At 36.5% G+C, this 15,340-nt stretch overlaps 1 protein-coding gene across 7 annotated transcripts in view; it reads left to right on the top strand.

Annotated features, from left to right (window-relative positions):
* LRRC8D (leucine rich repeat containing 8 VRAC subunit D) overlaps positions 1-15,132 on the top strand; it is an 85,197-nt gene extending 70,065 nt beyond the window's left edge. For all 7 annotated transcript variants that reach the window (XM_087719329.1, XM_014069385.2, XM_014069389.2 and 4 more), the window contains one exon: positions 12,236-15,132. In XM_087719329.1, coding sequence (XP_087575455.1) covers positions 12,238-14,808 — 2,571 coding nt within the window. In that variant the 5' untranslated portion in view covers positions 12,236-12,237 and the 3' untranslated portion in view covers positions 14,809-15,132. The remainder of the gene's footprint in view (positions 1-12,235) is intronic.
* The last annotated feature ends 208 nt before the right edge of the window (positions 15,133-15,340 follow it).

Below are 15,340 nucleotides of genomic sequence, written 5' to 3'. Positions count from 1 at the left end.
ATAGATTGCATCTTTCATATGTGTGCTTTTGCTATTTGAGCTAAGAAAACAGTAATATGGGACTACCACCACTGGCTTTCTAGTATATTCTGACTAACAATTCATTATTATGGGATTAGAATTGCGTTATGCATTCTTTAGGGCTAAGCGTTTCTAATCAAATAAAAAATTAGTTGAAATATACTAACCTGATTTTTTTCTACCTGATTTGATGAAAATGTCCACTTATATCTATAAAACTTTGTTTTTAAAACGCCTGAGCTTTTAAAAACTTGCTATTATTGTATTTAACTCCAGTTTGCACCACTATATTGGAAAAAAGTGTGAAATACTAGAAATCTTTTAATGAAATACATCTGATAGTTTAATATTTCCATATATTTGATCATGTAGCCTCTTCAGGCTTGTTGTCCTCTTCTATAAGTTGCATCCTATCATATAGAAGATTTGATGAAAAAAATGCTTGTGTTCTTTCAATCCATTTTTTATTCTTGTATACAAATTGTATGCATTCATTTAGAGAAAGAAAATCTGAGAAAATGAGGTAAAATAAGCAGAAATGATGCTTTGCATTAGCAAAGAATTGATAAGCAGATTTTTAATGTAAAAAAATCAAATAGCACTTTAAAAGATGTGTTAAAATCCAGGATATGTTGGACTATTTAACTATTTGATTATAATTCTGTTTCCTTTGAGGTATTTTATTTTATGCAGAATGAAATATAGTTAGAACAAGACATATAATCAAGGGAATGACACTCTGTATATTAATCTATAATCAGTTAAGTAGCACTGTACTTCATTTGCTTTTCTTTAGGGTTTTATACCATTTCCTTCTCTAGTAATTTCACCAGTTCTCAGATTTTCTTAAAACACCTAAGGACTTGTCCAGACCATCTGCAGACTATAATTTATAATCAAGTAGAAACTTGAATTAAACTTTCTTGGATCTTAATATTTGAACAAAGCTACTGTACGCAGAGACTAGAAGACATTTAAACACATTTCAAACAGCACCATTAAATAGTGTAGGTCTCACAACTACCACTCTGTACATTTATGTTTCCCTTGAGGCCCACCATATTCTTACTTAAATATATGCCTGTGGGTCCACAATTCTAAAAGCCATATGAAAAAGCCAGGTTTTAACCAGTGCCTGGAAGGTCATTATTTATATGTTATTTATTTATATTTTAAAGTGAGACTGTAAGCTATGGAGGGAGTTTGGATGTTTCATAGACGGGAGGCTGCTATAGAGACTGCCCCCTCTTGCCACACTATTTGGTAGCGGGGGAACTTTAGTAAACAGAATCTATTATGGTCCTTTAGATATATAGATTGGAATATAGAAATTTATATGGGGGGAAAAAGAGATCACACTCCATTTATTCTTTAAAGCATTTTAGTGTGGCAAGAGAGAGCAGTCTCTATCAGTCTCCCGTCTCCCCAAGGAAAAATGGCTTACACTCTCATTTTAAAATGTAAATAAATAAATAAATAAACAACATACAGCTTTTATAAAGTTCACCTTGGGTAATCTAATTTCATTTTTTAAATTGATTTCCTTTTGGGTAAGTCTAGCAAAGTAAGATAAATGAATTCTTATTCACAGCATGCTTACCCATAGATAGCCAATCCATAATTCGCCCAACTAACTCATTATTTTTACTATAAGTTAAGCATATTGGCTGAATTCACACAACAAATTAGTTTAAAATATCGATGCCTCGTTGCTCACTGTATCTTGTAAAAGCCAGCTAATTGGGTTCTGTACTTTTATGTCTTTGGCTGAGCTTTGTTTTGTAAAAAGCTGAATAAATAACCCAGTCTGGATTGCTGCTATTTTGTCTCCACTCCATATAGCTCCTTAACTATAGTTGATGGCCCTTCTTTGCTTAAATGTGTTATAGTCGTTTCTGATGAGTTGTTGGTTTATATTATGGTCACTGGCTAGTTATAAGTAAGAATGATAACCATGTTGAGACGTGAATATTTTGTGGGACCAGAAGTAATAAAGAATTACAAGAAAACTCTTGTTTTAGTGTGGCCGTCCCAGATAGGTCAGTATTGACTAACACTAAGAAAAGATCAACTTATTTGGAATGTCGACCCCAAAATAAAAGATTACAACTGAAATTGAAGAAAGTGGATAGCTTATGCCTGACATTGTCTGGTAGCAAAACTGTAGGCTAGGCTGGGAAATGGAAGAACATGGAAAAATGACAATGATTAACCATTTCCATACTTTTGTCAAGGAAGGGGTAAGTGTCTGATCATAGATTCACCAATAGTTGATCTTGACTCAAAAGAAGCCTTATCCAGTTACAAATTTGGTGCTAACCGCTTGAAGTAGAAGTCATCATGGAAAACTATTTGCTTTCAAACTGATTTTAAGTATACCTGCCATTCAGAGATCCAACAAAACCTATAAAAGTTAGAAAAAGAAAATAGAATTAGGTTCTTCTGAAAGACACTTTCTCCAGAAGCTGTTTAAATAAATGTAGCTGCTTTTGTAGATGAGAGTATACCTCCCAGTTTCTCTGTTCAATATAAGATTACTGCTGCCTCACCAGTTACTATTTTTTGCTCTGGTCCAAAGTGCAGTTCATGTAGCAATTAATGAGTGACAAATTAGCTTAGGAGGATGGTATTTTTTTTAATCTGTCATTGATCTGTTGTTGTCCTTCCAGTTGTAACCAAAAGTCTAGCAAGTATTCATAGCGATCTGAGTATAACTAAACGGATTCCACAACCTTTCTGGGCCTCCGTACCATCATGTTTCCATCATTCAGAATACTGGCTAAACTAATATGTATTTTAATTTTAATACCTACAAATGTAGGGATTAGCAGGATTACTTTTGAAATAACACATTTGAATCACATGCAATGAAAATACTTTATCTTAACTGGTCATTTATGGTATAAAATAGGAAAGTCCTGTGAGTACAAGGCAGGCAAAATCTCCTTTGTATGATCATGGATATCTATAGTTTATGGACAAAGGAAAAGGAAAAGTGTGCAGATGAGAATTTTCCCTGGTGTGCTTTCATTTGAAAAAAAATGCACTGCATCATACTGTTGTCTTTAAATTGTGGGATAGGCTGATTAATGCCAGCTCTACTTAAAATGTTTTTAAATACTTGTGATGACAGAGAATTAAAAATGTCTTCTTTCTTTTTTTAAAAAAAAAATAGAATGATTAATGTAGAAATAATGAATTTATGTAGATAAGCTCTTGTAAGGAAGTTGAATCACTGCTTTGAAATTCTTTGCTCCAGTTCTTTTCGGCAAAATTGAGCTGCAAAAATAGCCTCTCTCCCGGCGCTTTCTTCTTTCCAGCTCACCCTCCCTGCCAGTTTCACGTTGCCTTCCTCTTTGGGTTGTCAGCAATAGTAACAAGTATCCGATTTCCTCTGCTTCTCTGTCTATTCACTCCCTTCTTATGCGGTTGCCATCGTTCTGGTCCTAACCAAATGGCAGGATAGTTCCTCGTTCCTCGCTTTTATAATATTTCCAGAAAAGATTTAATTCAATCCCAAAGGGTTTCTTTGATTCCCTGGTTGCATTTTAACACCTGTTCAAACAAAAACTAAAATATTTACTTTTTTCTGTAATTGTATAGAGTGGAAAAAGTTGATAGGCTTTCATAGTTGAAGTTTGAAGTTTATTGGTATTTGTATGCCGCCCACTCCCAGGGGACTCTGGGCGGCTTACAGACAACAAGGGGATTAAAAATTAAAAAATTAAAAATAGAGACATAATCATTTTAAAATTACACAACAAACATACACTTAAAATGGGGCTGGATGCTGATCAACAGCCCCAGGCCTGCCGGAACAGCCAGGTCTTAGTGGCTTTATGGAAGGCCGGAAGAGTAGTGAGGGTCCGGATCTCTACGGGGAGATCATTCCATAGGGCCCGGGCGGTAGTAAGCTGATGATATTTACAAGCTATTTTAGATGTTCAGACAAAATGGTGCATACGTAACACCTGAAGGAAATATTTTACAAGTAATTCACTATTAGGCACAGTAATCAAAATGTTTCATTTTAGGTATGTCTATGTTTTTCATTTTTCAAATCTTGGGAATGGTTATTTGTGAGGAAGAAGGAAAATACATTCAAAATTGCAATACAAGAGATGCAGAACTAGAAACTGCTTTAGTGTCATACTTTCTTTCTAAAAGCTATTTCAGTAGAACATAAGCAACTACTTTTCCTTACAAAGTTGATGAAGAGTGATTATATTGGACTTTAATCTCTTAAATTGCTGTGTTTGCACATTCTGTTTTCTTGGATGTCTTTTTCTCTTCTGCATTGACAGCTCCAGGACTTGGCCGTTTTCCTTAGATGGATTGGTTCAAGATTCAATCTGTACTGTATGGAGAGAGAAACTCTTCCAATAGAAGGGTTCCGATACAGACTGACATCACTTTATGCTTTGCCTCTATAAATGATCCATCCATGATTAAACAGAACAGGAAAATTGTCTCATGTAACTTGGAGACAACAATGCTCTGCAATAGGACTAATTGTCATATTCATCTTTGAACCATGGACCAATTCTGGATATGCATTTATGATTCTAATCAGAATAGAATAAATTTGAAAGTCCAAAGGGAAATGCTAATTTAAGAATATTTATAACTGTATTTTTTTAGGTTGTCATTCGGCATTAAGATAAGTGGGGTGGTAGAATTAGACAAATCCAATCCCACCTATTTAATAATATATGTGATAATTTTAGTATTTCCTTTATCCTCTTCTGTCCAGTTTAGCAGCTGTCTAGTTAATTTTGTACTGAAATACAATAGCAGAGTTGGAAGGAACCTTGGAGATCTTCTAGTCCAACCTCCTGCCTAGGCAAGAAACCCTATACCGTTTCAGACAAATGACTATCCAACATCTTCTTAAAGACTTCCAGTGTTGGGGGCATTCACAACTTCTGGAGGCAAGCTGTTCCACTGATTAATTGTTCTAACTGTCAGGAAATTTCTCCTCAGTTCTAAGTTGCTTCTCTCCTTGATTAGTTTCCACCCATTGCTTCTCGTTGTACCCTCAGGTACCTTGGAGAATAAAATTTCAGATTTCACAGTTTACTAAAACAATGCTGTACAAGAAATATGGAATGACTCAAAATAAAAGGAAGGATAGTAATCTCGAGAGCTGACTCATGTGGCCATACAGAGTAGATAAGACCTACGTATTTTCCCAAATATCTTTATAGAGTACTGCTTAAATTAATATTTATTCTTCATGAGTTGCTATTGTATTTTCTACTTTGTTATGTAGAGATGGAGATAAACCTTGAATAATTGTAGAAATATGAGAATTAAAATTCTTCATTGTTACAGTTTTAAAAAAAATGATGTGTATCCATGTTAGAATTATTGATGTGGATGAAAGTATTAACTTTGCTTATGTTTTTCAGTGGGCCCATAGAGCATAGATTTCTGCATATACTGCACGTGCAGATATGGATAAAATGACACTTATTGACAGGACAATACATTCAATGCTTCGAAAATAAAACTTTCCTTCAAAAAGATGCACTTATATGGGAAACCTATTGCCCACAGCCACAGAGTAACATATTAATTGAATATCCATAGGTTTATTTTCATGCAAAGTCATCTCTCCTCCATTCCATTGAGTAATCCAATAACTTGTCATGTGAAATCTGTGTATGTCAGCTTGGTCATTAAAGGGTTTAGTCTCTTGGAGGTAGCGTTATGAGGAATTTTCTAAGCATTTGGTTAGGAGAAATTTAACTGTTCAGACTTAATAATGCTTATCTTTCTGGAGTAACCCAAGACTGCAAATGAGTTTGTAGGATTACTTTAGTAGATGTGTTGTGACACTTCTTCTGACCTGACTCTCTTATCTGCATACAATTGCTTTTGAACTTCAAAACCTCAATTAAGAAAGATACTTTTCTTTCCATTTATCCTCCCCTGTTCCTATTACAAGTTCTGATATAACTGAATTATGTTGGCATTTTTCCTAATACATTTACATAGCTTTGTTATCAATACACAAAGTAAATTGATTATCTCTTTTAATATGCTGCTGGTTTTATTGTTAGAACTGCAGACAAATAGAACTAATGCCACAGCTCAGATACATTTAGTAGCAATTGGTGCTTTATTTTACTCTTGAAAATAGCAAAAGATTGAAAGAGCGAGCTGTCCTTGTTTTTGTAATAGTTGGGGATAAATTTATCCTGGAGCCCTTGGTCTAATTTTAAAAGCACTGCAGGAAAACAGTTCAGACCTTTGATAAGCATTGTGTCTTCTATACAGCAAGATGTTTAGAAGAGAAGAGAAAAATATTGTCCCAGAAAAAAGAGTTTAGAAAAGAAGGCTTCCGCACTCATTTTTACTCTGAGCTTAAGCAGTGTTTGCTTATGCTCTGCCCACTACGTGGCCCCACCAGATTACTCTTGAAAGAATATGATCCCCTAGTAAAAGAAAACAACCTTGTCTTTGCCTTGTATAGGGGCCAGCCATTCAAAGAAAAATCTCTGCACAGTTCCTTTTCTCAGAGCAAATAAGAATTACACGGTAATAAAATGAGTACTTTGAAGTGCTTTCAAACACATTTATTTCAATAAATTCTTCAAGCAGCTTTGATGAATTTGTTCCACATTTCAATGAAAAGTGATCAACAGCAGCTTTTCATAAAATGTTTTTTAGAATTTGGAAGTAAAATGAACCAAGGAAGCAGTTTCATAATTTCTGTGTTTAGTCACAGCAATTCTGTAACACTGTCAGCACCAACTTATTATTATTACTCTTATGGTTGGTCACACAGTCAGCCAGATGTTCAGATTGGATTTGGCATTTTTATCCACCTATTGAGTCCTTCCCCAGAACCTGGGATAGGTAGATGTTGTTTGATGGAGCAAAAGGTATCATAACAGGATGTAAGCTGTTTCAAGTAAAAGCTGCTTTTTGCAGTTGGGTGATGGTGATTTTGTCAATGTTGATGGTATTCGAGTAGTGCTCCTGAAGTTTTGGGATTGTACCCAAGGTGCAAGGTGCCTGTTACTATTGGTTCTACTTTTGCTTTCTTTTGTCACAATCATTCTACATCTATTTGAAGATCTTTGTATTTTGTGATTTTCTCCACTACTTTGTCTTCTCTTCTGTTGTCTCCGGGAAATGCCACATCCACTATCCAGATGTTTTTATCTTTTTTATAAACCATGGTTAAATCTGGAGTGTTGTGTGGCAGATGCTTGCCTTTTTGAATTCTAAAGTCCCAGAGCAATTTACCTTCTTCATTTTAGAAGCAGATAGTCTAATATCTAACATAACATAAATAGTTAGTGATTCCGTTATTCCAACATACTTCTGTTTCTAAACATAAAAACTCCTGGGGTTTTTTCCTCCCAGCTATATTGTATAAAGTTAGCACCAGTTAAGTATTTAATTAGTTTCATATAAAACGAGGATGCAGTTCTGTTTTAAAACTGGGCTGTTTTTAAGCAGAAGTGCAGAGTGCATCAACCTAAGAGCAAGAATTCCTGGGTTCAAATCCCTCATCAAATTGATTTGTTTACCAGGTTAAGATCCTTTATAGAGGAATGATGAAGATACAGTATAATTATAGGAAATAATAATTTGGGGATATTGATAAGGTTTTTGTTGCATCTGTTCCTGAAGCACAACAATTCTTCGGATTCTGAGAAAAGAATATACCTATTTTTCTTACTTTTAAAGTGCCCTGTGGATAAGTGAAGATGAAAAGGTGTCCTAGAAAATACAAGAACAGCTGGAAGGTTCTTTATGTGAAACAAATCTATTTTAACTGGAATAATTACTTTAGCTGACTGAGTATAGTGTTCCCTGGATATTTTCTTTTACTGGATTTTTTGAAGCCGGTGTGTTTTGTTTGCAACGGTAACTTTTCTGATCATAATAAAAGCCCAGGTTTTCACCTAATTATACTCAAAATGCATGTTATTATTCCTTCATTGGAGAGGTGATTATGCACAATCCCTGCCAAAAATCATAGAAAGTCATGAGATATTAAATGTTTTCCAGCCTGTACAGGTTATTACCAATATATACAGAATTTAATATACCAGACTAAACTGGCTTGCTAAGTACATACCAATCTTGAGGCAGTGTGTTTGTTTTGCAAGCATTCCTTAATACAAGCAGTCTTTGCCGAGCAGCTATTCCAAGTTATGACTGGCCCTTGAAGTTGTGGTGGTGACAGCACGCTCAGAGTCATGTAATTGGGATCTAGGCACTTGGCAACTTGCATTTATGATTACAGTGTCCTGCGACCACATAGTCACCACGGTGGCTCAGTGGTTAGAATGCAGTACTGCAGGCTACTTCTGCTGCCTGCAATTTGGCAGTTCAAATCTTACCAGGCTCAAGGTTGACTCAGCCTTCCATCCTTCCATGAGGACCCACATTGTTGGGGGCAATATGCTGACTCTGTAAAATCGCTTAGAGAGGGCTGTAAAGCGGTATATAAGTCTAAATGCTATTGCTATTTGTGAGGTTCCCTGCTGGCTTTCCGCAAGCAAAGCCAATGGGGAAATCAGCAGGAAAAGTTGAAAGTTACGTCAGTAAGGCACTTGCATCCTCCCCCACGTTGCACTAGGCACCCGTCTATAATCTTGCTAAGCCTCTCAGGCCACTTGCACACCTACCCCTACCCAACAGAAGCCTCTCCAGGCACCACTATGCCTTACCTGCCTGCAGGCCTGCTTGCAACTACCTGGGAGTTGCTTAACAACCCAGGATCCTCGCTTAACAATAGCAATGAGGTGTGCAGGATTACATTCCAGCAACGTTGTGCTTTATAACTACACCACTTACCAATGGAAATTCTGGCCCCAGTTACCTTGTTGTTAACCGAGGAATAACTGTAACTCCTTTAAATGAACATCTAATATGTCTAAAGCATGATTTGCAATGGTAAATCAGTTCATTATGTATAGGGAAGTTTGTGAAGAAAAGAGCCATTTAGAACTGACATAGTTCATTGAAACGTAGCTTCTAGGCTATTGTTCTCTTTAAATTGAAACATTCTTTACATAACTCCTGAGAATAAATTAGTAAGCATTTTTAATCCTATTTTCCACACTTGCAGTCCTGGCATACTGAATTGCATATATAATACCACCACATTTCTGCATTTCAAACATTGTAGAATACCTGGTGCTACAAATACAGTTAAAATAACTAGAGACAGGAAAAAGATGTGGTTAGATCCAGAACAAAATCCTTGTTTAAGTTAAATATAGTTAACTTATTGAACAGTTTACAATATATTTAATAAATATTACTCGACATCAGGGGTGTCAAACTCGCTTTCATCACAGCATCGTCTTGTGACATATCATGATTTTACCCCCCTCTGCTAAACCAGGCATGGGCGTGGCCAATGTGTGACGCATCTGGTCCACACGCTGCAGGTTTGACCGCCCTGCTCTACGTGAACTCTCTTTTTTGTCATATAAGAAAATTTACTTTCTTAGCAAGTTTTGGAGCTGTTTTCTGAACTATTGCCAAGACTTCTGAAAAATATTTCTGGCCTTTAGATCTAAAGTTCTGAGCTTCTGCTGTTGATTTACTTAAATCACAGTTTTGTTCCTTAGGTGATCTTGACTTTTCCACATATTGACAGTGGGAGATGGAAGCTTAATCTGTTTGAGTGAAAGAGGGGGGGAAATGCTATCATGAAATGTGGGCTGCAAAACTTTGGACCACCATTAGGTGGCAACAAGGAGATGCAAAAAAACAAGCTATTTGCTAGCATCTAGTGAACAGGCAGATTTTTGCAGTGTAGGAAGTTATCACCCAGCCCTCTCCCAGAAAAAAATGAAATATCCTAGGAAATATTGAAAAGGCGGAATATTTCTCTGGATGTGAAAAGGAAGAAACATGTTTTAAAAGGCAGAATAGCTGCCTGCAGCTTCCTGCCCATCCCCCTTTGTCAATGAGCCATTAAAGCCTGAGCTAGTCTACTTTACATAATAAAGACTTCTCCTCTTCAGCTCCAGAGTGATGGGATTAAGGCATGATAATATTGGCCCTTTACCCAACTCGCCACATGGCATCTGAGAATTCAACCAAACCTGGATTCAAAACGCAGCCTAGAGAGTTGCCCCTGCATGGGCCTAAGGGAGTCTGACAACCAATCAGAATACAAGCTCAAGATCAAAGGCCAGAGAGGGCATAAAACCAGGGACTCAGCTTTTCTTCCTCCCTTCTCTTCTCTACCAACATTGAAGCATGTGATCACCTTTTCTGTTCAGGACTCAAGCCCTGTGGTCCTGTCCACTATTAAAACCATCTTTCCAAGCAGCCTCCATGTCTCTAGTGTCTTTTTCCCCACTTGGAGCTGAACCCAGAAGGACATTTCTTCCAACAGCAGTCCATAGTAAATTGAATTCATTGTGCTTAAAATCTACACGTGTAAATATATCTAATTTGAATAATGAAATAATAATTTTTAGTTTTTTCCTCCTGGTTTCAAAGTTTTGCATTTTTACAGCATTAACAATTAAGTCTTAACTATATTTACCCATTTACACTAGGTTCAATAATGCAGCCTTAAAACTGATGGTTATTTAGGCAGTAAACATGAAAAATAACTGTATACCTTTAATTTTTCCCTAGTCTCACCTACTGCATGTAAAAGTCAGGTATGTGTATGATTTGGAGAATGCTGGCTTATGATTAGTGACCTTCCCAACTTTTATCAGTTCTGCCTATATGACATGTGGTTTTTGGCATGTTTTTTTATTTACACTGTTGTAAACCAGCAAGTAGTAAAATGCTACATTCTGATTTATTAATTGTAGCAGGGGACCCAACCTCTAGGCCATGGACCGGTGTTGGTCCGTGGCCTGTTAGGAACCGGGCTGCACAGCTGGAGGCAAGCATGGGCGAGGAAGCAAAACCTGTTTATGAGCATTATTACTTGAAGGCTTTACAAAGAATAACTAAATTACATTATGCTTCTTTCTTGGATTGTCTAGAGCTCTTAAACTGCTAGCAAGGCTGGTTTTAATGAATTTCTTGTAAGGTCATGATTAGGTTAGCCTACATTATTGCAAAGATTTGATTGTATCAAGTAGCTAATTTCTGATAATTGGCATTTTCAGAACTTGTGTTTCATATTTACCGGTATATCATAGTTGCAACTCAGAAGACATCGAGACTCCAATTGTCTCCTTCTTATTTGGAAATAAACTCACACTGAATTTAGGGAATTGTTTTTTTCATTAAACGATTTAGGATTGAGCTAAACATGGACAGGGCAGTTACGTCATTCAAGTTCATGATCATGAAAACATTTTGATTCTCTTTTATTTCAGTGGACTGGAGTAAAGATGTGTTTAACTCACACAGAAAAATATGCTGAATTACATTAATTCTGCCCTCCTGCTTCTCTAGGCCTTCCAGTATTCCAAAGAAACATAATTTCTTTGGCAGTTCAAAGCAAACTTTGATTGTTTTGGTTTTGAGACAATCAATCCTAAAATCAGCCTGCAGGTTATTGGATAGACCATAAAACATTGAGTATAATGCCTACCTTATGGGAAAAGATTAAAGGGAGGATTTACATCTGCTAATTATTTAATAGCATTGAAGCATCGCCTGTCCATTACATTAGATTGGTTTTTCCTTACCATAAGAAATGTTCAGTGTTTGGAAACAGGAATATAGCAATATATCCATATTGGAATGGATAAGTATACATGAAGTTGGAAAAATAAAACCAGTATATACTGCTTACTGTCCCTTTTTAATGGACTACTGCTCTGATGTAATAATACTATTAATGGTTATAATTTATAAGAGATTATTATTGTGTAACCCACCCATTACTATTAGATTGATTCTGATTGAAGATTCTCATTTGCTCTGTATTATTTTCTTTCATATCTGTCCTAAACTATTAAATAAAGATGGTAACCCTAAAACATCTACTAAAATGTTAAAATACATTCAAGGAACATATGCCATAGTCTTAATTTTTTTGTCAATACAGCTTGAGAGACCTTAAAATATATTTTGTTTTATATTTAATAGTAGCTATTGTCCACCGTTTATATTTTAAAAGTGACTGCTGTCCACCATTTATAAGAGATAAAATTGAAATTAAAATAAGGAGGAAAAATAGAATTTAAAAATAAAGAAATGCATACATTATTATTGTGCTTCTCAGCAGTGAATAACAGGAATTTCTGTTTTGTTACAGGAATGTTTACCCTTGCAGAAGTTGCATCTCTGAATGACATACAGCCAACTTACCGAATTCTGAAACCATGGTGGGATGTATTTATGGATTATCTGGCAGTTGTAATGCTAATGGTTGCCATTTTTGCTGGAACCATGCAGTTGACCAAAGATCAGGTGGTTTGTTTGCCTGTGTTACAGTCTGCTGTCAGTGCGAAAATGCAACCCAGCTCCTTGGGAAGTGCCAAAGCTACAAATATGCCAGAATCCGAAACTATTCAGGACAAAGACAAACAGGCATCCATGGCTGTATCTCTTGACACGACACCTGTCACTACGCCTGATGTACGTACAACTGACTATCCCCCATTACACTCAACTGCTGCAAGTCAGGAAGTAAAGAAGGAACAGAAAGATTTCCTGGGCCGTAAGACTAACTTGGATTATCAGCAATATGTTTTCATTAACCAGATGTGTTATCATGTGGCTCTTCCTTGGTATTCAAAGTACTTTCCCTACCTAGCTCTTATACACACAATTATTTTGATGGTCAGTAGCAATTTTTGGTTTAAATACCCCAAAACCTGCTCAAAAATTGAGCATTTTGTCTCTATTTTAGGAAAATGCTTTGAATCCCCTTGGACTACAAAAGCGTTGTCTGAAACGGCATGTGAGGACTCTGAGGAGAATAAACAGAGACTAACTGGAGCCCAGTCCCTGCCAAAGCATGTCTCAACTAGTAGTGATGAAGGAAGTCCAAATGCCAGTACCCCCATGATAAACAAGACTGGTTTCAAGTTTTCAGCAGAAAAGCCAGTTATTGAAGTCCCGGGTATGACCATTTTGGACAAAAAAGATGGGGAGCAAGCCAAAGCACTCTTTGAAAAAGTACGGAAATTCCGGGCCCACGTGGAGGACAGCGATTTGATTTATAAACTCTACGTTGTTCAGACTGTCATCAAAACTGTAAAATTCATATTTATTCTCTGCTACACAGCAAATTTTGTCAATGAAATCAGCTTTGAGCATATTTGCATGCCCAAAGTGGAACATCTGACTGGCTACCAAGAATTTGAATGCACCCACAATATGGCTTACATGTTAAAAAAGTTGCTTATTAGTTATATTTCTCTCATCTGTGTCTATGGTTTTGTCTGTCTGTACACTCTCTTCTGGTTGTTTCGGTTACCCCTCAAGGAGTACTCTTTTGAAAAAGTTAGAGAGGAGAGCAGTTTCAGCGATATTCCAGATGTTAAGAATGATTTTGCTTTTCTCTTGCACATGGTTGACCAGTACGATCAGCTATACTCCAAGAGGTTTGGTGTATTTCTGTCAGAGGTCAGTGAAAATAAACTGAGGGAAATAAGTTTGAACCACGAATGGACTTTTGAGAAATTGAGGCAACACGTTTCTCGCAATGCTCAGGATAAGCAAGAATTACATCTTTTCATGCTGTCGGGAGTCCCGGATGCGGTTTTTGACTTGACGGATTTAGATGTGTTAAAGCTTGAGCTGATTCCTGAAGCAAAAATCCCTGCTAAAATATCCCAGATGACTAACCTTCAAGAGCTACATCTCTATCATTGCCCTGCCAAGGTGGAGCAGACAGCCTTCAGTTTTCTTCGGGACCACCTGAGATGCCTGCATGTGAAATTTACTGATGTTGCAGAGATACCAGCTTGGGTATACTTACTTAAAAATCTCCGAGAGTTGTATTTGGTAGGCAACTTGAATTCTGAAAACAATAAAATGATAGGACTTGAATCGCTTAGAGAATTAAGGCACCTTAAGATTCTCTATGTGAAAAGCAATTTGACCAAAATTCCATCTAACATCACAGATGTAGCACCACATCTAACCAAGCTGGTCATTCACAATGATGGTACCAAGCTTTTTGTACTGAATAGCCTTAAGAAAATGATGAATGTAGCAGAATTAGAGCTGCAGAACTGTGAACTGGAACGTATTCCCCATGCCATTTTTAGTCTCACTAACTTGCAGGAGCTAGACCTAAAGTCAAACAGCATACGCACAATTGAAGAAGTCATCAGCTTCCAACATTTAAAAAGACTAACTTGTCTGAAATTGTGGCACAATAAAATAGTTAACATTCCTTCTTCCATTACCCATGTTAAAAACTTGGAGTCGCTTTATCTCTCCAATAATAAACTCGAATCCTTACCTGTTGCAGTATTCAGTTTACAAAAACTCAGATGCTTGGATGTAAGCTACAACTCCATCGCGGTGATTCCTGTGGAAATAGGGTTGCTTCAAAATCTCCAGCACTTGCATATCACAGGAAATAAAGTGGAAGTTTTGCCAAAGCAACTGTTTAAGTGCTCCAAGTTGAGAACTTTGAGTTTGGGGCAAAATTGCATCACCTCAATTCCAGAAAAAATTGGCCAGCTGTTGCAACTAACTAACTTAGAGCTGAAGGGGAATTGTTTAGACCGTCTGCCAGCTACTTTGGGCCAGTGTCGGCTTCTCAGGAAAAGTGGACTAATTGTAGAAGATCATCTTTTTGACACATTGTCCTCAGAAGTGAAAGAAGCATTGAATCAAGATACAAGCATTCCCTTTGCTAATGGGATTTAAACAGAGCTCGAACTTGGTGACCAATATAGATCATATTAAAGAGCACACTAATAAAATGTCGTGTTGAAAATTTGGAACTTTTTTTCTTTTTGTAAGAAAGGACTGTTAAGCCCGGTAGAATCTCCTTTGGTGTTTGTAGTATTTTTAAACATCACTTCCAAAAATTTTGGGATGGCAAAGAAGGGTTGGGGAATCGTTAAAACAATCTTGATTTTTGTTTCCCTTATGTTTGTAACATGGATGCTGCCGCTTTTGAATGTTTACAAATTGCTTGCCTGCTTAACGTACATGATTAAATTGGTGACCTTTTCTTACTATAAATAATTTCAAACGGCTCTGTTCATTTAGCGTTGTGTTAAAGGCCAGATATTTCTTTACTTGATAAATTTGGAGTGATAATTCAAGCAAGTATTATTCTTATTGATCAACAAGGAAAATTTATAGATAATTCAATAGTAAGTAATTCAATTTAGTTTTCATCTGCCCTCAATAGGTAATTAGTAGATACTAAAAGAATTGTTTTCATTTACCA

This window comes from Thamnophis sirtalis, unplaced genomic scaffold (assembly GCF_051295495.1).
Source record: "Thamnophis sirtalis isolate CommonGarterSnake01/CBP01778 unplaced genomic scaffold, rThaSir2_p1.2 scaffold_7, whole genome shotgun sequence".
Taxonomy (NCBI): domain Eukaryota; kingdom Metazoa; phylum Chordata; class Lepidosauria; order Squamata; family Natricidae; genus Thamnophis; species Thamnophis sirtalis.
The sequence above is the reverse complement of the archived record's forward strand: the minus strand, read 5'-3'. Positions and strand labels throughout refer to the sequence as shown.